Consider the following 25,948-nt stretch of genomic DNA (forward strand, 5'->3'; position numbering starts at 1 on the left):
GATGCGTTGGGTGAAAGTGCATGTTATTTTGGCGAGGAAGTGAGCAAATAGGATTTCTATGTACTCTCTCCCTCACTCTGTACGTCTGTCCTTTCTCCCCGCTCTCGACCTCTCTCCCCCCCATACCTTCACAGGGAGCATTCCCGGCCAGCATAGTGCAGCTGAGGAAGGTCATAATTGAAAAGCAAGGGTGAGTGGTGTGTGTGTGTGCGCGTCTGTGTGTGTGTGTGTGTGTGTGTGTGTGTGTGTGTGTGTGTGTGTGTCAGTAATATGTGGTTTTAATTCCACAGGGACCAGGAGGTGGTGTTGTCAGCAGAGATGCCCCTAGTGAAGGAGGTGACCACCACTCTGAGGGAGTGGGGAAGCATCTGGAAACAACTCTATGTGGTAAACACCTCAACACTCTTTGTGTGTGTGTGTGTGTGTGTGTGTGTGTGTGTGTGTGTGTGTGTGTGTGTGTGTGTGTGTGTGTGTGTGTGTGTGTGTGTGTGTGTGTGTGTGTGTGTGTGTGTGTGTGTGTGTGTGTGTGTGTGTGTGTACGTGCACATGTACATGTACAGATGAAGGATCTTAATTTGAGCCAGGTTGCTCCAGCAGGAAAATAATCAGCAACAGGAAATTTAAATTATTCTGACATTAGTTTGACATAGTCTGACATTTTGAAGTGGAAATTACAAGCTGTTTTAAACCTTGAATATTCTACAAGTTTGCATTTCCTGTTGTGCAGGAAAATATGCAGTAACAAAAGAGTGATCAAATTAAGATCCCACATCTGTACGTGTGTGTGTGTGTCTGTGTGCATGGCGTGTGTGTGTAACCATTTGTCTTTCTGTGTAGACCAATAAGAAGAAGCGTGTGGTGCAGGTCCAACGGCTGATGTGGGATCTGATGGAATGGCGTTCCCAGCTCCTGTCTGGCACGCTGCCTAGCGACGAGTTCAAGGAGCTCAAACAGAAAGTCACCTCCAAAATTGACTATGGCAACAAGTATGGCCCATAGACTCTAACAGAACTACACTCTTAGAATGAGTGGTGACTCGAGAAACCCTGGAGTTCCTCAAGGAACCATTACTATTCAATGGATAATATTTTCACCTTCGGTTACTTGAGGGGGTTCTTGGAAGAACAGGTGATGGTTCATTGTAGCAATGGGTTCCTCTGGAGTGGAGGCATGGCTTAGCAGGGGCATGGCTTTAAGATATATATTTTTTTGGCCACCCGTTAGAGTAAATGTCATTCCTGTTCATCTGTTCTGTTGTATTGTCATCACATGTTAAGGTTGAACACTGACAGTTTTGTAGCTTCAGGGCGGTTACATGCACACAGTAATGCAATTATTGTTGACAGTCAGATTAAAATAATATTTTGATGAAATAATTGACATGCTCTGCAAGAAGAACCATTTCCCTAATAATCCTGTTTACATGGACACATCTGAAATCAGGCTCCCTGATTGGCACTCTGATAAATGCAGAAAATTGCCAATCAAAATAAACCACAGTGAACATATTATTTTTGCAGAGCGTATTTCATTCTGAGTTCGGACATATGAAGTTTGTGTAATTTGAAAAGGACTTCTACGAAGCGTACATTCAGTTGTTCCCGGACACACTTCCCTCACACTAAAGAGGGAGGCTCGCTACGGCTGGTGCTAGATCGGCACATGATCAAACACACAGCTGGAACGCCGCTTACGATGTCTACATGTTAATCACTTGAAAGACAGCTCCGAAAAAGCAGGGGTTTTAATCGGCATATGATTACTTCGGTTATGACCTTAATGCCGTTTACATGACTGTTACCCTCATTGACTGTGTTTACATGCACACTAATCATTCGATACTAAACAGATTATAGCAGTAGGCAGATTATGCAATAGAGGTGTATGAGTTCCTCAAGAGCCTGTGCAAATCCCAAAGTAGTTAAATAGTTACCACTTTACTACTGTATGTAATCAGCATCGTTAATATTATTGATATTATATGTAATATGCATAAGTATTCAAGGAACATTTTCATTTCCAGTGTACAGACTTGAAGATGAATTACATTTTACAGGCGACCAAAAATAAATAGCTGAAAAGCCATACTTCCAATAAACCATGCCTCCAATCTGATAGGCTGTCACCTCTACAATATATTATTAAAAAGGTTCATAACTGAACCCCTTCCATCGCAAAAAGGTGTTTCTGAGGGGTTCCTCAAGGAATCTTTCTCAACTGGAAAAGTTCCGCCTGTGTGGCAACCCAAAGGTTATTCCAGGCACCTTTACTTCTAAGAGTGCACATTATCACTAAAATAGATTATTCTCATTTGGGAATGTTTCCATCTCTGCATCTGTCTGAGAGATAAACATTTCTCTTTCTCCATCTGCTCCTTCTCCTCCACCTCCTCCTTCTTCTTCCTCCTCCCTGTCCCCTCCAGGATCTTGGAGTTGGACCTGGTGGTGCGGGATGTGAATGGGAACATGCTGGACCCAGAGAACGCCAGCGTGATCAGCCTGTTCAGAGCCCACCAAGATGCCACCACCAAGATCAACGAACGCATCAAAGAGGAACAGGTCAGGTTTGAACAAACCTATCACAATGATCAATCTCAGCGCTGTAGGTTCACAGGGCTGTTATTCATATTTTTGCTATTTTCACAACTGGAATTATGGGCGCAGTAGCTGGTAGTGTGTTTTGATGAATAAACAAATTGTTGGTGAGTTGAGGCTTGGACCCTCACTGGGCAATCAGAACATGACCCGTGGCTAAGTATATGGTTGCTTCAAGTTGGGTATTTCTTTTAAAAAAATGTATTGCATTGTCAGTTAGTCTATTATAGCCTAGTTCGTTAAATAGCCTGCACCATATTTACTAAATATGATGAATATATTTGCAGTCCGCATTGTTCTAATTTCACTGCTTCAATATGAAAATACATTCTTAAATATAGACTATAGTATTTGTACTGATGTAGAGGCTAAGCCTGCTGTAAATTGCATGGTCAATAAGCATGAAGATTAAATTCACTGCGCTTTTGATAAGGCCTAAAAAAGACTGATCATTCTAATCAAATGTAATAATCAAATTGTAATAAAAAAACAAAAACAACTACTTGTTTTAAATAGGCTACAGATGTAAGATCTCATTTTGAGCCAGTTTTCTACAGCAGGAAAATAATCCTGAAGCAACTAGAAATGTCAATTATTATGTGGATTATGATTCATGGACATTTGTGTAGGGGTTGATACATTTTTCGTAAGGGCAAATCAAGTCTGAAATTTCAAAGTAGAAATGACAAGCTTCAGAAGCCTTTTAAAACCTCAAATACACTACAAGTTTTATATTTCCTGCATTGCAACAGGGTGATCAAATTAAGATCCTACATCTGTATCTCTGAAAAACAGTTACAGGCACCATAATTGCTCCCCATGGCCTTATAGTACAGAGAAGGCCATTTGGAATATGGAATATGGACTATGGAATTTATATTATGGAGAGTTTTACGCAGATCCAAACTTTTCACAGGAGCTAGATAAAGATCCAATATAAAGGGAAAGGGGGCATGTCCACTCACCTTTATACTGCTCGCAAATGTAATGTTTATAAACGGATCGTATTTGCACTTCTACAGATTGCATTGCATTCGAGCCATGACATGGTCAGTGAATATTTGGTTATTAATCAAATTAAACAAAAAAAACAGTCCATATTTTTTTTTTTTAACCAACAACAATATTTCTAAGTAGGATCGGGTCAGAAACATGATATCATAAATCGCTTCTCCCGTTCCGTGGCACTGTGGGGCCTAAATGTCTTTACGCATAACATTCGCACGTCTATACAAAATTCTAGGCTCCTATCAATTGTATCGTTGCCAATGTGCAAGGCTTGATTCTAAAAAACAACTGCTATTAATATGGCATTATAGGATGACTGAATAGGAGCGCGATTCGGACAAGGGGCGCTCATCGAACATGGGGATGAATAACCTACCTGAACAATCGAAATGAAGTATACAGGTATGTGAATTGTGAATAAGGGAAAGTATGAGGGCAAAAACCTCATACTTCAAAACATTCTCAGTCGACCATTACTCATAGACTACTTGGGAAATTTTTTATATTTTTTATTTGACCTTTTAATGGACATGGATACAAAAAAGACACATGCGATGCCGCTAAACCAGCCTTGATTAAGGGGAGGGTAGACTACGCTGGGTTTTTAATCTAATTAAATACAATGGGGGGGAACCAATCGTTTTGTATGGTTCTAAATATGATATTCACCTGCACAAAAGGTACATCTCTCTTCCATTGGCACTGTGCATCATGGCTGGATAGGCTGCGCTTCCGCTCTCAAATACATGCCATGATCAACTGGGCTACGGTTAAGTCCTGCTTTTTGTGGGTCTTAAAACTATCGATTAGCGCTGCATAAAATGGTGGCTTGCGCATGTTTTTAAGGACACACCTCAAATATTGCCACCTCTCCCACCTCAGCACAAGGGAGCTGACGCTAGACAGGTAAATTGCCAAACCTGGCGTTAGAGCTGGAAAATGCCAGTGCACCCGTTTTTACATTACGAAATGTCAAACTAACGTGCATTTGACACGAGCGCCTCCTTAGCCATAGCCGAAAATAGAGCCCAGAGAGTAAGAGAGAAAGAAAGACTGAGAATAAGGGAAAGCGGGGTCATGGTTGAAGAGGTGGAGTTACAGAGATTGGGAGACAAGTGTGGATGAAGTAAGATTGAGAGAGTTGAGAAAGTAGCGATAAAGAGAATGCAAAGAAGACATTGGTCAGACACCATATATGATATCCAAGATTGTAGGCATAGTCTCTCTCTCTCTCTCTCTCTCTCTCTCTCTCTCTCTCTCTCTCTCTCTATCTCTCTCTCTCTCTCTCTCTCTCTCTCTCTCTCTCTCTCTCTCTCTCTCTCTCTCTCTCTCTCTCTCTCTCTCTCTCTCTCTCTCTCTCTCTCTCTCTCTCTCTCTCTCTCTCTCTCTCTTCTGTAGTCCAACGTTCAGACGGGCCACTCAGTAATCTCGGCCCGGATCCAGTCCTCTCCCACTCACAGCCTCTATGTCTTCGTCCGGAACTTCGTCTGTCGGATCGGAGAAGATTCTGAACTCTTCATGTCCCTATACGACCCCAACAAACAGACCATCATCAGGTCTCTATCTAAACATCCATCTATCCAGTTCTCTTTTTACATCCATCTTGTGCTTCGGTCACCCTTCCTCCCTCTGCCTCTATTTATTTCTCTCTCCTCACTCTCTTCCTCCTCTTACCCCACTTTCCATGTGTTTTTATTCCGGTACTGTACTGTACTGTACTGTGGTGTGCTGTACTGTACTGTGGTGTGCTGTACTGTACTGTACTGTGGTGTACTGTGGTGTACTGTACTGTGCTGTGCTGTACTTTACTGTACTGTACTGTGGTGTACTGTACTGTGCTGTGCTGTACTGTGGTGTACTGTACTGTGGTGTGCTCTACTGTACTTTACTGTACTGTACTGTACTGTACTGTACTGTGGTGTACTGTACTGTACTGTACTGTGGTGTACTGTGCTGTGCTGTACTTTACTGTACTGTACTGTGGTGTACTGTACTGTGCTGTGCTGTACTGTGGTGTACTTTACTGTGGTGTGCTCTACTGTACTGTACTGTACTGTACTGTGGTGTACTGTGCTGTGCTGTACTGTACTGTACTGTGGTGTACTGTACTGTGCTGTACTGTACTGTGGTGTACTGTACTGTACTGTGCTGTACTGTGGTGTACTTTACTGTGGTGTACTGTACTGTGGTGTACTGTACTGTACTGTACTGTACTGTGGTGTACTGTACTGTGGTGTACTGTACTGTGCTGTACTGTACTGTGGTGTACTGTACTGTACTGTGCTGTACTGTGGTGTACTTTACTGTGGTGTGCTGTACTGTACTGTACTGTACTGTGGTGTACTGTGCTGTGCTGTACTGTACTGTGGTGTACTGTACTGTACTGTACTGTGGTGTACTGTGCTGTGGTGTACTGTGCTGTGCTGTACTGTACTGTGGTGTACTGTGCTGTGCTGTACTGTACTGTGGTGTACTGTGCTCTGCTGTACTGTGGTGTACTGTGGTGTACTGTGCTGCTGTACTGTGCTGTGCTGTGCTGTGCTGTGCTGTACTGTACTGTGGTGTACTGTGCTATGCTGTGCTGTGCTGTGCTGTGCTGTGCTGTAATGTACTGTGGTGTACTATGCTGTGCTGTACTTTGGTGTACTGTGCTGTACTGTGGTGTACTGTGCTGTGCTGTACTGTACTGTGGTGTACTGTACTGTGCTGTGCTGTACTGTGGTGTACTGTGCTGTGCTGTACTGTACTGTGGTGTACTGTACTGTGGTGTACTGTACTGTGCTGTACTGTACTGTGCTGTACTGTACTGTGGTGTACTGTACTGTGCTGTACTGTACTGTGGTGTACTGTACTGTGCTGTGCTGTACTGTGGTGTACTGTGCTGTGCTGTACTGTACTGTGGTGTACTGTACTGTGGTGTACTGTACTGTGGTGTACTGTACTGTGCTGTGCTGTACTGTGGTGTACTGTGCTGTGCTGTACTGTACTGTGGTGTACTGTACTGTGGTGTACTGTACTGTGCTGTACTGTACTGTGGTGTACTGTACTGTGCTGTGCTGTACTGTGGTGTACTGTGCTGTGCTGTGCTGTACTGTACTGTGGTGTACTGTGCTGTGCTGTGCTGTGCTGTGCTGTGCTGTGCTGTGCTGTGCTGTGCTGTGCTGTAATGTACTGTGGTGTACTGTGCTGTGCTGTGCTGTGCTGTACTGTACTGTGGTGTACTGTGCTGTGCTGTACTGTGGTGTACTGTGCTGTGCTGTACTTTGGTGTACTGTGCTGTACTGTGGTGTACTGTGCTGTGCTGTACTGTACTGTGGTGTACTGTACTGTGCTGTGCTGTACTGTGGTGTACTGTGCTGTGCTGTACTGTACTGTGGTGTACTGTACTGTGCTGTACTGTACTGTGGTGTACTGTACTGTGCTGTGCTGTACTGTGGTGTACTGTGCTGTGCTGTACTGTACTGTGGTGTACTGTACTGTGGTGTACTGTACTGTGCTGTACTGTACTGTGGTGTACTGTACTGTGCTGTGCTGTACTGTGCTGTGCTGTGCTGTGCTGTGCTGTACTGTACTGTACTGTGGTGTACTGTGCTGTACTGTGCTGTACTGTACTGTGCTGTGCTGTACTGTACTGTGGTGTACTGTACTGTGCTGTACTGTACTGTGGTGTACTGTACTGTGCTGTGCTGTGCTGTGCTGTGCTGTGCTGTGCTGTGCTGTACTGTGGTGTACTGTGCTGTACTGTGCTGTACTGTACTGTGCTGTGCTGTGCTGTACTGTGGTGTACTGTGCTGTACTGTGCTGTACTGTGGTGTACTGTGCTGTACTGTGCTGTACTGTGCTGTGCTGTGCTGTACTGTGCTGTACTGTGGTGTACTGTACTGTAGCGTAGCACTTGTCATAGATGCTGCACATAGAAAGGCAGTTTGACTGACACCAGTAATAATGATGGATAACTGCCTCTCTCATCCTCACTACTTTTCTCCTCCTCTTATTCCCATGTCACCCTGTTCTCAATATGGTTGCAGTCTTATGTACTGTACATACTATTTCATTATGAACATAGTAATGCAGAACATAGAGGAGCAGAGCTTGACTAACAGCTAATGGCGACAGCTGTCTATCACTGTCAAACAGACCCATCTATACTCCTCTCCCTCCTTTCTCATCCAGACCAGAGTCAAACTGTGTCAAACTGTGACAGGGATATTTTTGGAAGGTGTGGGCTTTGGATGGCTCGGCAACCTTTCCCCACTGTACATGTATAGCAGATTGATAGGAAGTCAGCGTCAGTCTCTGCTGGACAAGAAAAGTTATATTTAGGAGAAGTGTTTATTTGGAAGAGCTGAAAGCAATGGATTAGCAATTATTTTTGTCAATGTCCCAAAAATGTTTATAACATGTGCATTCAATGCATTTAGATTCTTATTGAGGGTTTATTACGTGTTTATAAGACTTCTGTTCTGTTAACCCTTTCCATGCCCCCCCCCCCCTCCAGTGAGAACTACCTGATCCGTTGGACCAGTAAAGGTTTTCCTAAAGACGTTGACATGCTGAACAACCTGAAGGTTGTCTTTACAGTAAGTCACCACTAGGGAGCACTGTTTGATGCCGAAATGATTCCGAAACCCAAGTTACTGAGGTGGCCACTGTCATATCGTTTAGGTCAGTGGTTCTCGACTGCTTTTGCCTCGGGACCCCCATGTTATTTAGATTTCTCCTCCCTCATACCCCTCCAGGACCTGGGGAATAAGGATTTGAACAGAGACAAGATCTACCTGATCTGTCAGATAGTGAGAGTGGGTCGTATGGAACTGAAAGAGACTGGCACCAAGAAGTGTACCCTGGGCCTCCGCAGGCCCTTTGGAGTGGCAGGTAGGTACTGTGTGTGTGTATGGCATAGGGTAGTGGGCAGTGTTAACAAGATTTTGAATTGGGATCCACTGATAGTGGTCACGGCTTGACACACAAGTACATTCATATTTTGTACTAGGTGGATCACAGAAAATGTAAAAGAGGCAATTATTTTCTTCTTGTCTGCAGTGATGGACATCAGTAACATCATCAAAGGAAAGATAGAGTGTGATGAGGAGAAGCAGTATTTCATCCCGTTTGTTCCGTGAGTCCTGCCTCCTTCTCCCTGTCCGCCTCTCTCCCCCCATCCCTACCTAGTTTAGTCATTGTAACGTCGTTGAAATGTTTGTGTGTGTGTTTACAGGGTTGTGGCAGAGAATGACTTCCTCCACTCCCTGCTGAACAAGGTGACAGCATCGCGGGGAGACAGTGGAGGACAAGGTAGTACACACCCCACAGAGTAGCCCAAATGACCCCTTCGTAGCTGATGTCTCTACTGGCTGTTGTTGTTACAGTACTACTACTAAATGGACTCTTTACACTATTCCATGGACTGTATTGTCAACGCTTGCCCCCGTCCTCCCTCCAGGTCTGTGGGTGACGATGAAGGCCCTGGTGGGTGACATCGTCCAGATCCGTAAGGAGTACCCCCACCTGGTGGACCGCAGCACGGTGGTGGCCCGTAAACTGGGCTTCCCAGAGATCATCATGCCGGGGGACATCCGCAACGACATCTACTTGACTCTGTGGACTGGGGACTTTGACAAGTACAACAAGACCACCCAGAAAAACATGGAGGTCATCATGATGGTGTGTGACGAGGAGGGCAAGGCCGTGCCGGTGAGTTGGGCAGGACACGGTGTGTGTGTGTGTGTGTCACACCAAATATAAAAACTCTGTCACACAAATAGAACATCTCCTCACACTAACAATATTACACCCAAGGCCATCTGGAAGTAGTGAAGAAGGGATACTGTTTCAGCACTGTATCATACTTTGTATTTCATATGTCATCTGCTGTTTAGGGTTGTTGGGTTCGATGTATCTAGGTGGATGGGAGTTAGTTGAATTGATTGTCGTCGTTCTCTTTCTGTCGTCTCTCTCTTTCTGTCGTCTCTCTCTTTCTGTCATCTCTCGTTCTGTCATCTCTCTCTCTGTTGTCTCTCTCTTTCTGTCGTCTCTCTCTTTCTGTCGTCTCTCTTTCTGTCGTCTCTCTCTTTCTGTCATCTCTCGTTCTGGCATCTCTCTCTCTGTTGTCTCTCTCTTTCTGTCGTCTCTCGTTCTGTCATCTCTCTCTCTGTTGTCTCTCTCTTTCTGTCGTCTCTCTCTTTCTGTCGTCTCTCTCTTTCTGTCGTCTCTCTCTTTCTGTCATCTCTCTCTTTCTGTCGTCTCTCACTTTCTGTCGTCTCTCTCTTTCTGTCGTCTCTCTCTTTCTGTCATCTCTCGTTCTGGCATCTCTCTCTCTCTGTTGTCTCTCTCTTTCTGTCGTCTCTCGTTCTGTCATCTCTCTTTCTGTCGTCTCTCTCTTTCTGTCGTCTCTCTCTTTCTGTCGTCTCTCTCTTTCTGTCGTCTCTCTCTTTCTGTCGTCTCTCTCTCTGTCATCTCTCTCTTTCTGTCGTCTCTCACTTTCTGTCGTCTCTCTCTTTCTGTCGTCTCTCTCTTTCTGTCATCTCTCTCTTTCTGTCGTCTCTCTCTTTCTGTCATCTCTCTCTTTCTGTCATCTCTCGTTCTGTCATCTCTCTCTTTCTGTCATCTCTCGTTCTGTCATCTCTCTCTCTGTTGTCTCTCTCTCTCTCTCTCTGTTGTCTCTCTCTTTCTGTCATCTCTCGTTCTGTCATCTCTCTCTCTGTTGTCTCTCTCTTTCTATCATCTCTTTTTCTGTCGTCTCTTTCTGTCATCTCTTTTTCCGTCGTCTCATTCTGTCATCTCTCTCTTTCTGTCGTCTCTCTTTCTGTCTGTCCTGTAGAACTCTATCTGTCTGGGAGCCGGGGATCGGCCGCTGAACGAGTACAGATCTGTCATCTACTACCAGGTCAAACAACCACGCTGGATGGAGACGTTCAAGGTCAGTGTGTGTGTGTGTGTGTGTATGCGTGTATGCGTGTATGCGTGTTTGTGTGTGTGCGTGTGTGTGTGTGCGTTGTTGTATGCTTGTGCATGTTGATCAACTGTTGCCCTCTGTGTATACTACTATGCATAGTCTGTTTAATATGTGGTATTGTAGGGCCCTGGTTTTGTGCATTCATGTGATATAGCAAGATTTCATCCTGTATTTTGAGCCTCTTCCAGAAAGGAGAATTACACCAAAAATGAAAGCAATTGTCTGATGATGGTGCTGGACCATCTGACATAAAGAGAAACTGGAAGGTTTGAGGAAAAGGTTTTAAAGAAAGGTTCAAATCCAGGCATGTCACATGATTGCGCAAAACACAGGGCCGTAACAGGACATCTCCTGTTGTAATGTAATGTAATGCGATGTAATGTTGCCCTACGTCCTGTAGGTGGCCATCCCTCTGGAGGAGATGCATAGGTGCCACCTGCGCTTCATGTTCAGACACCGCTCCTCTCAGGAGTGTGAGTACACCCAACTCTGGCCTCCCATATATCCTCCCATTGCATCCTTACTTTCTTAACCGCTGAGCTGATTGGACTGGAGGGGTGAAAAGCAATGTGACAGGGGGGCATTACATACCTCTACTAAATAAATTACCTTAGATCTGTCTCTCCCCATCGTCTCTCTTTCTGTAGCCAAGGATAAGAGTGAGAAGAACTTTGCCATGGCGTTTGTTCATCTGATGAAGGCGGATGGAACAGTGCTGCAGGATGGACTTCATGAACTGGTTGTCTTCAAGGTCAGAACTGAATCACCTCTGATTCACACAACTACAGAACTACGGAAACAACTCACATTCATATGGAGAAATGAGCCAGTACAGATTCCCAGTCAAATAGCCAAGGGAACTGAATTATTATTGATTCACAGCTGAAAGAACTGGAGAATTGAATCACATCTGAGTCATAGACAAATCACCTGGGACACTGAATGATTATCAATTCACAACTGACCTAATAGGCTAAACTAAGTCATTGGAGATTCCCTGCCAAATGAACTGGAATTATTGATTAAGCGCCAAATTGAATGAAAATGAATTACTGTTCATTCGCTCAGTCCCAAACTAAACTGTGGCCTATACCCCCCCCCCCCTTCTCTTTCTTAGGGGGACAGTAAGAGGATGGAGGATGTGAACTCGTACCTGTCCCAGCCCTCTACGCGAAACCAGGGTGACGTTCCAAAGGGGGGGACACTGAGTCGCAGCAGTGTAGGAGTCCTGTCTGTCAGCTCCAGAGACAGCTTCACCGTCTCAACCCTCGTCTGCTCCACCAAACTCACCCAGAACGGTGTGTGTGTATGTGTGTGTGTGGGGGGGACGACGACGACTCAGAACAGACTGAGTATGTTCTAGATTAGAACAATGTGGGAGGGATGTCATAGTTTTGTCCTACACACACACACACACACACACACACACACACACACACACACACACACACACACACACACACACACACACACACACACACACACACACACACACACACACACACACACACACACACACACACACACACACACACGCTTCCCCCGTACACAGTTATGGTCTTGCCATACAGGTGCTGTGTAACAGCTGTTGGTGAGGAAGACAGTCCATCATTGTAATGATCACTGTGCTGCAGTATTAATCACCAGTCCAGATGCAAGTGCTTATACAATTTTTTTAAACACAAACACAGGCACGCAAGGACACACACACACACACACAAACACAACACACAAACACACACAAACACACACACACAACACACACACACACACACACACACACACACACACACACACACACACACACACACACACACACACACACACACACACACACACACACACACACACACACACACACACACACACACACACACACACACACACACACACACACACACACAGCGTCATGCTGGGGGAAAGTTTTATACATGGAGGCCATTGAAATGTTCTCCTAGTGAGCAGTTTTAATTCAAAACAACGCGTTTGATTAACAAACAAGCTGCAAAATATTGTCAAACCAGCATTTGCCAATTCTTTGTTTTTGTTAACCATAATACCTAATAAATGTCACGGAATGTTTACAACTAACCCAAGCTAACCAAATCGCTAATATCGCTAGCTAGTTCAACTTCTCTTTGAAAGACATTAGAGATCTATTATTCACTTAGCGAATGCAAAGTACCTGGGCCAAGCGGTTGCTTCCACTGAGTGTATGGATAGGAAAGATTTCAACAATGGGGTGCATGGTTTGCTCCACCCCACAGGCACTTAGGGGGCTTACTTTTTATGCCCCATCAGTGGAGGTTGGCGAGGCATGGGCCGTGGCCAGTCCTGAACTTATTGAGGGTGGACCATTCCTTCCTGGGGAGGTTGAAACCAGGGGCCTGTGGTCAGGGGGTACTGATTGGTTGCTTATTTGTCAGGTCGAGTGACTCCCATTCTTGTGTCCACTTTTGTTGAAGTCGTCAGTGGGTGGGTCTTTCCAAATTGTCTTTCCTGCGGGGAGGCGGATCTTTGGTGGGTTGAGGAGCTCCTCGCGGAGCGGTAGGTGTGGGACGTTGCAGGCTTTTTCAATCGTTTTGTGGGTAGTTTTGAGTCTCCAGATATGTGGAAGGGGGGATGTTTGCCAGGACAGGGAGCCAGGGAAGTATGGTGGATCGTAGTGTTCCATGGTGGCATTTGTGTGTGTGTGTGTGTGTGTGTGTGTGTGTGTGTGTGTGTGTGTGTGTGTGTGTGTGTGTGTGTGTGTGTGTGTGTGTGTGTGTGTGTGTGTGTGTGTGTGTGTGTGTGTGTGTGTGTGTGTGTGTGTGTGTGTGTGTGTGATGACCTTGACCAAACAGATGCACAAGTAGAGAATGATATTGCTAGTGCTGAGATATGAAGGGTGGTGGTAGCGGAGCCCCATGTTCAGCCCTGCTTTGTAAAAAACAGGTGTAGACTGACGGTGAAACTCACATTTGTACATCGCACTGGTCTGTACGATTGACTTTATTTTAGCGACCAAAAAAACGTAATAGTTCCAGATCAACTGTAATATCAATACCATTGTAAAGCACAATTTCACCCCTTTCTAACCAAATCAATGACTCGGCCTTCATGATGCCCATCTCTGCATGATTCAAGAAGGCAATGAGCTCCGTTGGGTCTTTTTTTAAATGGCAGGTGGGGAAGTGAAACCTATTGTGTGATAGTGAGATGGAGAGGTGTCACTCGACCTGTCCAATTTATCACCTTATCGCCTCTAAAATGTCAATGAAACACTATGAAGGTTTGTGTCGAATTTGAATCGGGTTTTTAGGGCGGTGCTAAAGTGATCTTCAGAAGTGAACAGTGGCTTTTGAGCGTCATGATAGCTTGCAGTGACGACACAGAAAATGACTAGGTACCCCCCTTACCCCTTACCCTGTCCCTTGTTTTTAAACTGTGAGAAAAGTGCTACACCTGGTGGAGAGAGGCTGTAAGACAGTTGCTTTATGTGTGCTGTACGTTACGCCATGACACGTCACGCTGTAACGTACAGCGTCGGAGGGGTCCGTTTTTAAAAACTTTTCTCCAATACTATCGGACCATTATCATGTCAATCAACGCTTGACAAGAAACGTAGTTCAACACCCCAGATTTTGATGTCAACACAGTCGCTACAGTCCCATACAGTCCCATTGCAGCCTCGTTTGAATGTCGCGGTTGGGGGCACATTTGTACGGAATGGGGTTAGCGTGCGTTACTCACGGACCCTTCCTTACAATGCAGAGAGAAAACTCTAAATATTATAGAAACAATTCTAACTCAAGGAATAAATACACAATGAGTAAAAAATAACATGGGGTACCAGTATCGAGTCGATGTGCAGGGGTACGAGGTAATAAAGGTAGCTACTGTATGGATCTATACTGTAGGTAGGGGTGACTAGGCAACAGGATAGGTCTAAATGTTCCCATGGAACTGAGATCAAATTATTGGCATGCAAATGCAGTTGGGATGTTTCAGCACTAAAACGAGAAGTAGCCTGCTATTATCCACGATTGACAGATGGCGCATTTTGAAATGAGGTATGCCCAATGTAGTGTTTGAGGGTTTGAAAATGAGAAACATTTATTGAGACAGTATCTTTGGGCGTAGGCGGGCATTGCATTTGAAGGAAGCATTTCATGCATATTCTAAAAAGACAATCGGCTTCTTCTGCCAGTACAAACTGTGATTGAGAACTGATTTTTTTTTTAAATGTGGTCGATCCGGCACCATACAAAACAGCACTACACCACTGCAGCCAACTGGAGTTCCCGTGCTTCGGTTATTAGGCTTCAAGCCCCCAGAACAACGGATGATTGATTCAATGATTGTTGCGGGTGTGCTGGCCGGGTTTACCGTGACTCAATGACAGGTAGGTGGATGGATAGATTGATGTTTTTTGTCTTCTTCTTTCTCCTGCTCAGTGGGTTTGCTGGGCCTACTGAAGTGGAGGACTCGTCCTGAGCTCCTCAAAGAAAACCTGGAGAAACTCAAGATCATCGACGGAGAGCAGGTTGTCAAGGTGTGTGTTGTTCGTGTGTCTTATTTGGGTATGTGTGTGTTTGTTTGTGTGTGTGTGTGTGTGTGTCATCTTATGGACTCTTCTCCCCTCCCTGTGTAGTTTCTCCAGGACACTCTGGATGCTCTGTTCACCATCATGATGGAACACTCCCAGACTGACGACTATGACATCCTAGTGTTCGACGCCCTGGTGAGTGTGTGTGTGTGTTCTTGTCTCTGTCTGGTATTCTCTGTCACTGTTCTTATCTCTGTCTGTCAGTCTGTCGATCTCTGTCCTTATGGCTCTGTCATTCTCTTTCGGCATAGACATGTCTTCCTGCTTGTTGCTTGTCTGTGTGTCATTTTGCCAGTGAGGCACATCTCTCTCTCACCTTATCAATGTGTCTCTCTCTCTCTCTCTCTCTCTCTCTCTCTCTCTCTCTCTCTCTCTCTCTCTCTCTCTCTCTCTCTCTCTCTCTCTCTCTCTCTCTCTCTCTCTCTCTCTCAATTCAATTCAATTCAATTCAAGGGGCTTTATTGGCATGGGAAACATGTGTTAACATTGCCAAAGCAAGTGAGGTAGATAATATACAAAAGTGAAATAAACAATAAAAATTAACAGTATACATTACACATACAGAACTTTCAAAACAATAAAGACATTACAAATGTCATATATATATATATATATATATATATATATATATATATATATATATATATATATATATATATATATATATATATATATATATATATATAACAATGTACAACAATGTAATCTCTCTCTCTCTCTCTCTCTCTCTCTCTCTCTCTCTCTCTCTCTCTCTCTCTCTCTCTCTCTCTCTCTCTCTCTCTCTCTCTCTCTCAGATCTATATCATTGGTCTGATAGCAGACAGGAAGTTCCAGCATTTTAACACGGTGTTGGAGGCCTACATTAAACAGCACTTCAGCGCCACGCTGGCATACAAGTCAGTACTACTTCCTGTGTCCAACCCTTCCTCTTCCCCTCCGCCTGTCTGCCAGTCTCACTGTCTCTCAGAGGCAGTCTCAGGAGTGGCTGAACTCCTCTTTCACATTGATAGTCAGACTGTGGAGGTAAAGCAGCAGGCCCTATCGATAATGACTCCTCATGCCACACTCATAGTGACATTTCCACATTAGATGACGTGCACATTGATTTTCCACTGTTGAGTGACAGTGCATATACAGTATGTCATCATTATCACAATGGTTCCACGTGATGGTAGTCCAGATGGTGGTGCTGGGTTCAGGTGAAGGGTCACTGTTGAAGAAGCTGTGCTGATGCTGGGTGTAGTGCATTAATCGTGTGTCATTGTGAATGCTGTGTGCCTGTAGGCCTTTGAGTAAGTAGCCAGAACGGCTCATAGGACCTGTGCCTGTAGGTTTGCAGTAGAAGTTAATGGACGGATAAGTCAATGGACGGATAAGCCAATGGACGGATAAGCCAGGATAAGGTGGATTACTAGACCGTGGTACTTTACTCAAGGCTGGCCAGAATACTTGGCTCACTGAGTCTTAACTTCAACTTTAACTTCGCCTCTCTGCTACTCAATTCAATTGCTTTATTGGCATGACGTGCCAAGGCAATATGTACTCTCTCTCTCTCTCATTCTCACTTTATCCCTCTCTCGTTCCCTCTTGACGTCTCTCCCCGTCGCTCTCAAAATCGCTCACTCCACCCCTCTCTCTCCTCTCTCTTGCTCTCCATGCTGTCAATCTCGCTCTCCCTGCCCTTGTCCCTCGCCCCTCCCATCTTGCTCTCCCCGCCCTCGTCCCTCACCCCCCATCTCGCTCTCCCCCCCCGTCCCCCCATCTCACTCTCCCCGCCCGTCCCTCACCCCCATCTCGCTCTCCCTGCCCTCGTCCCTCACCCCCCCATCTCGCTCTCCCGCCCTCGTCCTCGCCAACCCCCCTCCCATCTCGCTCTCCCCGCCCTCGCCAACCCCCCTCCCATCTCCCCCGCTCTCCCCGCCCTCGTCCCTCGCCAACCCCCCATCTCGCTCTCCCCGCCCTCGTCCCTCGCCAACCCCCCATCTCGCTCTCCCCGCCCTCGCCATCCCCCCCCCCATCTCGCTCTCCCCGCCCTCGTCCCTCACCCCCCCATCTTGCTCTCCCCCGCCCTCGTCCCTTACCCCCCCCCATCTCGCTCTCCCCGCCCTCGTCCCTCACCCCCATCTTGCTCTCCCCGCCCTCGTCCCTCACCCCCCCACCTTGCTCTCCCCGCCCTCGTCCCTCACCCCCCATCTTGCTCTCCCCGCCCTCGTCCCTCACCCCCCCATCTCGCTCTCCCCGCCCTCGTCCCTTACCCCCCCATCTCGCTCTCCCCGCCCTCGTCCCTTACCCCCCCCATCTTGCTCTCCCCCCCGCCCTCGTCCCTCACCCCCCCATCTCGCTCTCCCCGCCCTCGTCCCTTACCCCCCATCTGCTCTCCCCGCCCTCGTCCCTCACCCCCCATCTTGCTCTCCCCGCCCTCGTCCCTCACCCCCCCATCTCGCTCTCCCCGCCCTCATCCCTTACCCCCCATCTCGCTCTCCCCGCCCTCGTCCCTTACCCCCCCCCATCTTGCTCTCCCCGCCCTCGTCCCTTACACCCCCCCATCTCACTCTCCAATCTGTGTTAAAACAGAGGATTCCCCTTACTTTTTATTGAACCTTCATTTATCCAGGTTAGTATCATTAAGATAAAATTGTTTGTTTCAAGAGAGACCTGGTCCAATCAAGACAGCAGCAGGGGGGAACAATGTTTCAGACAAATATCAGATGCACTAACAACTTACAGACAGAGACACACCATCATTTTTTTTATAGTGTATGTTTTGACATAGACACACATACAATTCAATTACAAAAAACATACACACATCATAGATAGAAAAACGTCTAGCATATGTACCACTGCATCAAGTCCTACTGACAATCACATTCCTCAGTAACATGTGAGTCAACCAACAAGACCCTGGAGTTTCCAGCTAGTCTGGAGAGAATTCCAAGACCACGGACCTGAGTAGCTAAAACACCTTTTGCCATGATCTGATTTTAGGAACCGTTAAATGTAAGTAAGAGTGAGACCGTGACTGGTATTTATTTTTAAGACCTTATCAAAGAAGAACAGAGATAAAGCTGCAGTTTTCCCAAAATGGCCTAATAGATCATAGTAGACCAACGTTTAAGCCTACGTAGAGTCAACGAAGACCAGCCAACAGCGCTCTAGAGATCACAGTGGTGTGTCAGATGCTTTTGGTTGGTAATAAACCTACGTGCTGCATGATACATGGAATCAAGTGTCTTCAGGGTAGTGCTTGGGGTCTGCCCATAAACGACATCACTGTAGTCCAAGACAGACAGGAATGTACACCGTACCAGCTCTTTTCTGGCCTCAGAGGAAAAACAAGCCTTTATGCCGGTAATATAAACATATTCATTTTTATTTATTTATTTTATTTTTAAATTTGACCCTCTTTTCTCCCCAAATTCATGGTATCCAATTGTTAGTAGTTACTATCTTGTCTCATCGCTACAAATCCCGTACGGGCTCGGGACAAACAAAGGTCGAAAGCCATGCGTCCTCCGAAACCCAACCAAGCCGCACTGCTTCTTAACACAGCGCGCATCCAAACCCCACCCAGACTCCCAGATATTTGTACGTCTTGACATGCTCTATGAAATTTCCTTCCAAGGTAGTAATGACATGGTTTACCAACAAGCTCTCACAGTCTCGCGTCAGAATTAGACATTCGGTCATGTTTCTCAATCGTCAAAATTCGAAGTGGTTCCAAACATCATAAGGTTAGGTTTAGGCATCATACCTACTTGAAGGTAACACTGCTCGCTGTTGCCCCTAGTGGTCGGTTTCCACGTCATCACCCGACGTCCTCAGACATGGATGGGGACATCGAATTCTGACTTTATGACAGGTGACCTGGCTGGGTTTTCAGAGTGTTTAGCGTTGGGAAATACCATTCAGAACAAGCCGTACAGATTCTGTTCAATGACGTTAAAAGCTGTTTTGAGCTTTTTCAAAAGCCAAAGTCAAGCTGCTGCTACTTGAGTAGAGAACAGTGCCATCCGCGTAATAATTTACATCAGCTGTTTCAGTCTCCCTAAGGGGTCAAAACCGAAGCTTAACCAGTGCTAGCCATGCCGTTATATAAAAACTCTGTTGTCTAAATACGAGGCCACCCAATGTCATCCTCAGATTATCTTACACTTATGGACTTTTTGTTGTTGTTGTCTTTATCCTTCTGCAAAAAAAAAGAAGGGGAAAAAATTCCGGACCGCTATAAAAGGACTGTTATTGTTTAAGAGGCTTTGGTTGTTTTAAATCCAGTTAGGCAACAAGCCCATGCACATTTTTGGGCGCACTATGGGACATAAACCTCGTCCTCTGGGCCCAGTGTGCTGTGGCGTGTTTGTGTTATGAACATTTTAATTAACACTTTGAAATTAAGATTTGTCTACTCTTTTTTTTTCTCTCTCCCCCTGTCTCTCCCACCTCCCACCTCTCAGGAAGTTGATGTCGGTGTTGAAGAGGTATCTGGATGTGTCCAGTCGAGGGGAGCAGTGTGAAAACTACCTCCGCACCCTCAAAGCCCTGGAGTACATCTTCAAGTTCATCGTCCGCTCGCGCATGCTCTACTCCCAGTGAGTCTGCGTGTGTGTGTGTGTGTGTGTGTGTGTGTGTGTGTGTGTGTGTGTGTGTGTGTGTGTGTGTGTGTGTGTGTGTGTGTGTGTGTGTGTGTGTGTGCGTGTGTGTGTAATCTAACTCTTAAAAGCATGCACACAGTCCACACACGCACACACACAACACACACAAGACACAAGATGGTCCTTCTGTAGCTCAGTTGGTAGAGCATGGCGCTTGTAACGCCAGTGTAGTGGGTTCGATTCCCGGGACCACCCATACGTAGAATGTATGCACACATGACTGTAAGTCGCTTTGGATAAAAGCGTCTGCTAAATGGCATATATTATTATTATTATTATTATATTACAAGACACATACACACATGGAAACTCTTGTTTACGCTCTTGTACATCACCGAGCTAATTCCCAAAGACAGCTTGATCTGAAAGACGCTGATTGCAGCAACTAATGTTGCTCACCAGCGTTGATGATGAAGTGGCGTTTTCAGTGAACACCTAATGACAAAATAGACCCAGTGCTGAACGAGCAGCTGCGGATAGAGGTGAGACGCTGCCGCACAGAGACACATGATACGTCAACTCTATCTGAATGCTGCTCCATATGATAATCAGAAACAACATTAATTAATAACATCACATCAGAACACAGGCTCTAAGGGCTCGGGCTGTGTTGCTTGTTTCGGGAAGTGTGTGGTGTGTGGTTATCTGTTGGCTTGTCAAATTGTTTCAGAAACCATATGCAATGCATATGTATTCGTCACTGCTCTCCCTGAAGGGATGCTAGAATGATGGATTGCTCCAGTTCTTCACTCTCAGGTCTGCCAAACTACTTCAAAGAAAGTTGAAACTTTCTGAATTTCAAGTCTACGTAACTCATCCCATATGAGTAGCCTAGCCAGATACTCAGTATTCAAGAGCAGCGCATGCAGTACTGTCCTGTAGCTTAATCTGTAGTACTGTTCATATCCTACACTCATCAATGATTTATCAGTTTGAATCTGAAGTTTCTCAAGTCCTAGTGCCGATAGTTCAGATTTCTATAAGTAGAGAATGTATTAGATGTTCTCTCTCTCTCTCTCTCTCTCTCTCTCTCTCTCTCTCTCTCTCTCTCTCTCTCTCTCTCTCTCTCTCTCTGCCCTATCCCTTCTTTCTTCAAACCTTGCTTTTACCTTTCTTTCCCCTTCTATAACTTTCCTCCGGCCTCAGTCATACCTCTTTATTTATCCCTCTTTGTTCATCTTACCGCCTCTTTCTTAGCTCTCCATCTCCCTCTGGCCTCTACTCCCTCCCTCCCTCCGTCTCTCCTCGTCTCTCCTCGTCTCCTGTCCATCTGGTGTGAGTAGCCCATTCATTCTGTTGTCCCATGGCGGTGAATGGTGTATATGGGTAGCAGTAGAGTTACAGTAGCTATCAGGGTGAGCAGTGTTCGGGTCAACGCCTGGTCCCAGGCTGTTCTCTGATAGGGCCCATAGGGCTTTAGGCCCAGGATTATGAGGCCCTACTCTACTGTACACTCCACTCTACCACTATTCTACAGGAGCCTGCAGGGGTAAAAGGGTGCAGAGATCCAGACAGGAACATGCCACTGGGGTCAGAGATATCTGTTGCGCACATGTGCTTTGTGTCGTTGGGATCGGGTTAGTATAGGATAGCATTGTGTCTACCCTGTACCCGGCTGTCATGATTGTCTGCGGTGGAGTCTCAAATATATACTGTTTATTGTGTGTGTGTGTGTGTGTGTGTGTGTGTGTGTGTGTGTGTGTGTGTGTGTGTGTGTGTGTGTGTGTGTGTGTGTGTGTGTGTGTGTGTGTGTGTGTGTGTGTGTGTGTGTGTGTGTGTGTGTGTGTGTGTGATTTGTATGATTTGATTTACACGACATGCCCTACAGCTTTGAAGATGCAAGGTATTTTTTTATTATTGTGAAACAAACAATGTTCCGCTGGTGTACAGCAATCTAAGTCATACCACAGATTCTCAATTGGATTGAGGTCTCGGCTTTGACTAGGCCATTCCAAGACATTTAAATGTTTCCCCTTAAACCACTCAAGTGTTACTTTAGCAGTATGCTAATGGAAAACAAGGCAAAACAGGTTCCTCAATCTCACAAAATATCGTACTGGAAGGGGTCATTGTCCTGCTGGAAGATGAACCTCTGTCCCAGTCTCAAATCTCTGGAAGACTGAAACATGTTTCCCTCAAGAATTTCCCTGTATTTATCGCCATTCATCATTCCTTCAATTTTGACCAGTTTCCCAGTCCCTGTCGATTAAAAACATCCCCACAGCATGATGCTGCCACCACCATGCTTCATTGTTCTCAGGGTGATGAGAGGTGTTGGGTTCGCGCCAGACATAGAGTTTTCCTTGATGGCCAAAAAGCTCAATTTTCGTCTCATCTGGCCAGAGAACCTTCTTCATATGTTTAGGGAGTCTCCCACATGCCTTTTGTCGAACACCAAACATGTTTGCTTATTTTTTTCTGGCCACTCTTCCGTAAAGCAGATACTCCAATCTCCGCTGTGGAGTTTTGCAGCACCATCAGGGTTATCTTTGGTCTCTTTGTTGCCTCTCTGGTTAATGCCCTCCTTGCCTGGTTTGTGAGTTTTGGTGGGCAGCTGTCTCTTGGCAGGTTTGTTGCGGTGCCATGTTCTTTCCATTTTTTTATATTGGATTTAATTGTGCTCCGTGGGATGTTCAAAGTTTCTGATATTTTTTTATAACCCAACCCTGATCTGTACTTCTCCACAACTTTGTCCCTGAGCTGTTTGGAGAGCTCCTTGCTCTTCATGGTGCCGCTTGCTTGGTGTTGCCTCTTGCTTGGTGGTGTTGCAGAGTCTGGGCCCTTTCAGAACAGGCGATATATATACTGAGATCATGTGACAGATCATGTGACACTTAGATTGCACACAGGTGCACTTAATTAGTTAAATAATGTGACTTCTGAAGGTAATTGGTTGAACCAGATCTTATTTAGGGGCTTATAGCAAAGGGGGTGAATATGTATGCACGCACCACTTTAAAAAAAAACACATTTCTTTTTTCAAACATGCCATGCGATTGTTTGAGGACGGTGCCCCACATCAAAATATTTTTCCACCGGCACAGGTTTCATACATTCACAAATAGTGATTTAAATATTCACTTACTTTTTGAAAATCTCCCTCTGGTTTGTCATCCAAAGGGTCCTAGCTATAACATGTAGTGTCATTTTATTAGATAAAATAAAATAAAATAATGTTTCTATTTACTCCACAAATACTCTGAAATGTAAACAAACTATAATACTTCTTACTGAAAGAAGTATGTTCAATAGGAAACCGATTTTAGCAAATCCCTGTACTAAAACTGATATTTTTTATTAGTTTTTGAAGTTACAAGCCTGAAACCTGCTGACACCATGTGGAAGCCATAGGAATTGCATCCAGGGAGCTAATTGTCAATAATACATTTTACTTGCCATTCTAAGAGGGTAGACTCTCTCAAAACAAAATCTGGTTGGTTTTTCTTTGAACTTTCTCCTACCATATCTATTGTGTTATATTCTCCTACATTTTATTAACATTTCTACAAACTTTAAAGTGTTTTCTTTCCACTGGTACCAATTATATTCATACCCTGGCTTCAGGGCCTGAGCAACAGGCAGTTTACTTTGGGCACATCATTCAGGTAGGAAATTGAGAAAAAATGGGCATAGTTCTCAGAAGTTTTAATTAAATTACAGGTTGAAATGCAACAAAATAGGAAAAACGGCAAAGGGAATGAATACTTTTGCAAGGCACTGTATGTCCATTGTTTGTGCGTTTGCGTGTATGTGTGTCTGTGTGTGTGTGCACTCAGCCACACAGGGGGATTATGGAAGACAATGCTTTAGTAATCACAACGCCGCCCGGTACTCTCAGAGTCATGTGATAATAACCCTGTGTGTCACAGTCTAATCCAGGGTTCACCATCTGGTGGCCTGCGGGCCATATTCGATCCTCGGGTTATTTCATTTGACCCCTCAAGTAAAAAATGTTTTACCATGTTGTACCAGCAAATTGCCTCAAAGTGATTTTAAATTTGGAAATCTGTTCCGAAGTATTCCTGTGCATAATAGAGAGATACAGTGCCTTCATAAAGTTTTCATACCCCTTGACTTACTCCACATTTTTTGGTGTTACAGTCTGAATTCAAAAAAAGGATTAAATAATTTTTTTCTACACACAATGCCTCATAATGACAAAGTTAAAACGTGTTTTTATACATTTTTGTCAATTTATTAAAAATAAAAAACAGAAATACCTTTATTTATATTCAGACCCTTTGCTATTTCTGAAACTATCCGCCGCCATTGTCGCAACCCCTATTACCAGCCTGTTCAACCTCTCTTTCATATCGTCTGAGATCCCCAAGGATTGGAAAGCTGCCATGGTCATCCCCCTCTTCATAGGGGGAGACACCCTGGACCCAAACTGTTACAGACCTATATCCATCCTGCCCTGCCTATCTAAGGTCTTCGAAAGCCAAGTTAACAAACAGATCACTGACCATCTCGAATCCCACCATACCTTCTCCGCTGTGCAATCTGGTTTCCGAGCCGGTCACGGGTGAACCTCAGCCACGCTCAAGGTACTAAACGATATCATAACCGCCATCGATAAAAGACAGTACTGTGCAGGCGTCTTCATCGACCTGGCCAAGATTTTCGACTCTGTCAATCACCATATTCTTATTGGCAGACTCAGTAGCCTAGGTTTTTCTAATGACTGCCTTGCAACTACTTTGCAGACAGAGTTCAGTGTGTCAAATCGGAGGGCATGTTGTCCGGTCCTCTGGCAGTCTCTATGGCGGTGCCACAGGGTTTAATTCTCGGGCCGACTCTTTTCTCTGCATATATCAATGATGTTGCTCTTGCTGCGGGTGATTCCCTGAGCCACCTCTACGCAGATGACACCATTCTGTATTCTTCTGGCCCTTCCTTGGACACTGTGTTATCTAACCTCCAAACGAGCTTCGATGCCATACAACACTCCTTCCGTGGCCTCCAACTGCTCTTAAACGCTAGTAAAACCAAATGCATGATTTTCAACCGTTCGCTGCCTGCACCCACACGCCCGACTAACATCACCACCCTGGATGGTTCCGACCTAGAATATGTGGACATCTATAAGTACCTAGGTGTCTGGTTAGACTGTAAACTATCCTTTCAGACTCATATCAAACATCTAAAATCAAATCTAGAGTCGGCTTTCTATTTCGCAACAAAGCCTCCTTCACTCACGCCGCCAAACTTACCCTAGTAAAACTGACTATACTATCGATCCTCGACTTCCGTGATGTCATCTACAAAATAGCTTCCAATACTCTACTCAGCAAACTGGATGCAGTTTATCACAGTGCCATCCGTTTTTTTACTAAAGCACCTTATACCACCCACCACTGCGACCTGTATGCTCTAGTCGGCTGGCACTCGCTACATATTCGTCGCCAGACCCACTGGTTCCAGGTCATCTACAAGTCCATGCTAGGTAAAGCTCCGCCTTATCTCAGTTCACTGGTCACGATGGCAACACCCACCCGTAGCACGCGCTCCAGCTTGTGTATCTCACTGATCATCCCTAAAGCCAACACCTCATTTGGCCGCCTTTCCTTCCAGTTCTCTGCCGCATAGATTGATTATGTATAGATTGATGTGTTATGCAGGTGAGTGAGGACCCAAAAGCGACTTAACAGGAACTGAGTTTATTAAAGTCCAAACAGGGAAAACATAATCCTCAACCCTTTACAGGAGATGTCCAAACAGGGAAAACATAAATCCTCTAGTTGTTGAGGAGAATTGCAGGACAAGCGGCAACAGACTGCAGGTCCCTTCGGGTAGGCGCGGGCCGTAGCGGACAGAGACACCTGCTCACACGCAGCATCTGATGAAAAGGCAAAACACGACAGGACGGAACAAGGACACAGCAAACAAGAATCCGACAAGGACAGAGGCAGAAACCGAGAGAGAAATAGAGACCTAATCAGAGGGCAAAATAGGGGACAGGTGTGAGAGAGTAAACGAGGTCGTTAGGAGAATGAGGAACAGCTGGGAGCAGGAACGGAACGATAGAGAGAGAGAGGGATAGAGAGAGAGAAAGAAACCTAATACGACCAGCAGGGGGAAACGAAGAGAAGAGAAAGCACAGGGACAAGACATGACAATACATGACAATACATGACATGATGTATAGATT

At 45.3% G+C, this 25,948-nt stretch overlaps 1 protein-coding gene across 1 annotated transcript in view; it reads left to right on the forward strand.

The window, feature by feature from the left end:
* The window catches only part of LOC123993286 (dedicator of cytokinesis protein 2-like), a 198,533-nt gene that overhangs the window by 5,603 nt on the left and 166,982 nt on the right, over positions 1-25,948 (forward strand). The window contains exons 4-21 of the mRNA XM_046295238.1: positions 135-190; positions 291-387; positions 838-986; positions 2,423-2,558; positions 5,001-5,158; positions 8,101-8,182; positions 8,342-8,477; positions 8,646-8,721; positions 8,821-8,897; positions 9,046-9,296; positions 10,423-10,521; positions 10,958-11,030; positions 11,205-11,308; positions 11,675-11,855; positions 14,994-15,091; positions 15,191-15,280; positions 15,941-16,041; positions 19,600-19,734. Of these exons, the coding sequence (XP_046151194.1) occupies positions 135-190; positions 291-387; positions 838-986; positions 2,423-2,558; positions 5,001-5,158; positions 8,101-8,182; positions 8,342-8,477; positions 8,646-8,721; positions 8,821-8,897; positions 9,046-9,296; positions 10,423-10,521; positions 10,958-11,030; positions 11,205-11,308; positions 11,675-11,855; positions 14,994-15,091; positions 15,191-15,280; positions 15,941-16,041; positions 19,600-19,734 (2,099 nt within the window). The remainder of the gene's footprint in view (positions 1-134; positions 191-290; positions 388-837; positions 987-2,422; positions 2,559-5,000; positions 5,159-8,100; positions 8,183-8,341; positions 8,478-8,645; positions 8,722-8,820; positions 8,898-9,045; positions 9,297-10,422; positions 10,522-10,957; positions 11,031-11,204; positions 11,309-11,674; positions 11,856-14,993; positions 15,092-15,190; positions 15,281-15,940; positions 16,042-19,599; positions 19,735-25,948) is intronic.

This window comes from Oncorhynchus gorbuscha, linkage group LG13, assembly GCF_021184085.1.
Source record: "Oncorhynchus gorbuscha isolate QuinsamMale2020 ecotype Even-year linkage group LG13, OgorEven_v1.0, whole genome shotgun sequence".
Taxonomy (NCBI): Eukaryota; Metazoa; Chordata; class Actinopteri; order Salmoniformes; family Salmonidae; genus Oncorhynchus; species Oncorhynchus gorbuscha.